General features: G+C 52.6%; 1 protein-coding gene across 1 annotated transcript; it reads right to left on the bottom strand.

Annotated features, from left to right (window-relative positions):
- Positions 1–260: 260 nt before the first annotated feature.
- On the bottom strand, positions 261–2,762 carry LOC111144878 (2-aminoethanethiol dioxygenase). Its single transcript, XM_022499448.1, has one exon. The coding sequence runs from the start codon at positions 2,557–2,559 to the stop codon at positions 1,747–1,749; it is 813 nt and encodes a 270-aa protein (XP_022355156.1). The 5' UTR covers positions 2,560–2,762; the 3' UTR covers positions 261–1,746.
- Between the last annotated feature and the right edge of the window lie 249 nt (positions 2,763–3,011).

Raw genomic sequence — 3,011 nt, 5'->3', positions numbered from 1 at the left:
ACAGAGTGACATTTCGCATTGAATAAGCATCTTGTTAAAAAAAAAAAAAAAAATCAAGAATTTGTTTTTCTAGCTAAAAAACTGGGAACAAATATTCCTTCACTCTGGGCCATTAGTAACCCAGTGTGCACAAAGAGGCAAGGGCACATACTGTTTTTTCTACAGGGACACTTTCCACCAATAGCAAATCTCCCTTTATTACAGACCTTAGAATTGGATTGCCATTTGGGCAAGTCAATCAAGAGGGCTTAGACAACAGCTGGGCAGATTTTAACGTGTTTATTTCTACAGTTTGTTTTTATTAAAAGTGTTGTGAAAAAGGAATCCTATAAATAGTAAAAAGAGGGAAACAATAGTGCTCCATAGCCTGAAGCAAATAGTGTAAATACATTTGTAAACAAGGTAAAGTTGCTGAGCTTCCTAAAAGGACAAAAATAAAACTAGTTACAGATAGCACAATTGTTTAAGAGGTTAGGAAGTACTTTGTCCCAAGTTTTGGTGCTCTAAAATGGCCAGCAGTATAGGTAATTCTCTATTCTGTAACCTTGATCATCTGTGCCTTCTCTCTTCCTATAGAAAACTACACTGGATGAAGCAAACACTGGTTCTCTACTGTTCTGAGGGGTTTTGAGAACACTGCCACCAAAACAATACAGCTGGAACCACCAGCCTTCTGGAACACTAGAGCTCCTGAGAGAATCTCAAACAGTCATCAACATCTTTCTCTATTTTTGCAGGAAAATACTGGAAGTAAATAGGGGCATGGACTTCAACAGCTGGCTAGGAGTGTTTTACATTCGGTTGTTTGGAAGCATGCTGATTTAGCTCCTTTGAACCTTCTCCTTAGAAAACATGGAATTACCCTAACTTCTTAAAGCACACGAAGACCAAAAAAAAAAAAAAAAAAGTCATTTGAGGATAATATAGTTTTTGCATTAAAGGTCAATCTGCAACAAGCAATCTGTTCAACTCACAGATCTGGAGACTCATGGGGAAGAGAAGCTGTAAGTGACCATTTGTCACTGAGATATGCAGGTGCTGAATTTCTTAGTAGATGCTGCCAGAGTAAACCAGATGTGGCTACTGGGCAAGAGGAGGAAAGAAATTAAATCTTGTCCTCTACATGCATAGTTATGTTATTGGGGTGATGCCCCAACTCTGGAAAAAAAGATCTATTCCATAACGAATGAATTAGGCAGGATAGCTCATTTTAAGTAGTAGCTCATCTTTTTAAGCCTAGTTTTTACCAATGACTTGAACTAAAAACAATTCAAACCACTGGGTCATGCAGTCAATAAGTTAAAACTATAACAATAAGTAAAAGGGCATAGGACATAAGTGGAAAACAAACCCTATTTACCCGGGTAAAGGGAGTGGGGGCATTTAGTGTATTTTGTATAGGATAAGGAACAGAGAAAAGAATATTTTCATTATGGCTTTAGGACGGAAGCGCTTCAGATAGTCCCCCTTCCCCCCTTTCCCCCAAATCAAAACCCCGGTGGCAGTGACAGAGCCAGGAAACAACCTAGTCTACCCGCCTTCCCCACCCCCTAACCCGGCCCCGTGGCTGCACTCCAGACGTCAGCGCTTCCCACGGCTCCGGAGAAAGCGGCTACAGCCCATTCCAGTAGATCCAACGCCCAGGCCTGGGGGTACGGACAGAGCCCTTATGGTGGGTCGCGGGCAGCGAGGCCCAGATGTGAACAGGGCATGTCTTCGGCCCACAGCAGCCAGGCGCGAGCGGCTTCAAGGGAAGACTTTGGGACCTGGATAGGGCTCCCCCTCGCACCAGAAGTCATCGGCTTGCGGGGTCTCCAGGAGCCACACCTCTCGGGGAAGGTCACAGGCCGAGCCAGAGGCCTCCTTGTCCCTGACGGGCTCCAGCACCCGGTAATAATGGCAGTCCCGGCCATCGTCGGGGTCATAGGGCGGGGCCAGAATGTCCAGGAAGGCGGCGGGTCCGTCCACAGCGTCGATCTGGTGCAGGTTGTCCTGGTGCGGAGTGAGGACACAGGGGCCGCTGGCCTCGGTGTACTCGGCCCGCGAGCGCAGCACGCCTGGCCGCACGGCGTCCCGCTCCCGGGCCTGCAGCGGCGGTTCGAACTGCTGCTCCGGCGGCGGGGCCCGCGGCTGTTGCCCGCAGCCCGCCTCCAGTTTGTCCATGCAGCTGATGCGAACAGTGCCATAGAGCACTTTGAGCATGCCATGCATGCCCGGGTGGTCGTGCAATGGGATGGACGTGCCGCTCTTGAGCAGGAACACGCCGAGGCTGAAGCCGTCGGTTTCGTAGATGTGCATGTAGGTGACCGGCGGCAGGTTGGGCGGTAATGGCTGCAGCGTGGCCTTACGCGGGGCGATATTCAGGTCCTCGGCGCGGACTTGGGTCAGCAGGTTCTTCAGCTTGCTCAGGTTCTCCGGAAAGCCCTGCGGCATCGGGGCCTCGGGGCCCGGTGCGGCGCCGAGGTCGGAAGCGCTGCGGCCGCCCCCGCTGCCCCGGAAGGTGAGGCACGCCTGGCGGGCGATCCGTTGGATCAGGGAGGCCATGTTGTCTCGGGGCATGCTCGGCTGTTCCTCCGCGTTCCGAGGCCGGCCCCCGCCGCCCCCTGCTTTCCTCCGCCCTTTGCGGTCTCCGGCGGCCGCCAGGGCTGCCCGCAGCCCGGGGCGAAGCTAGAGGCCCCGCAAGTACCGGTCTTTCGGGCGCGCGGCACCCCTCAGCAGCCTCACGCCCGCAACGGTCCGGCGCAACCACCCCGCGCCTCCGGCGAGCGCGCACGCGCACGACCCACACGCTGCACTCACGCCCAAGGAGCAGGTACCAGCCGCGCGGACCGTGGAAGGCTTTGCATTACGCCCAACGTTCCATTCAAGTAGCCCACACCTACGACGGTGGCCCGCGCTCTGTCCGTCTTACAGAGCATGCTGGGACTTGTAGTCCGATATTACGGAGGAGCTCTGAGTTTCCTTTGTCAGCTGGAAAAAGAAGGATTGAATTTGTTTCTTATGAAGCGCCC

Source organism: Enhydra lutris, unplaced genomic scaffold (genome assembly GCF_002288905.1).
Source record: "Enhydra lutris kenyoni isolate GAN:26980312 unplaced genomic scaffold, ASM228890v2 scaffoldscaffold12, whole genome shotgun sequence".
Taxonomy (NCBI): domain Eukaryota; kingdom Metazoa; phylum Chordata; class Mammalia; order Carnivora; family Mustelidae; genus Enhydra; species Enhydra lutris.
Note: the sequence above shows the minus strand (reverse complement) of the source record. Positions and strands in the feature narration are given on the sequence as shown.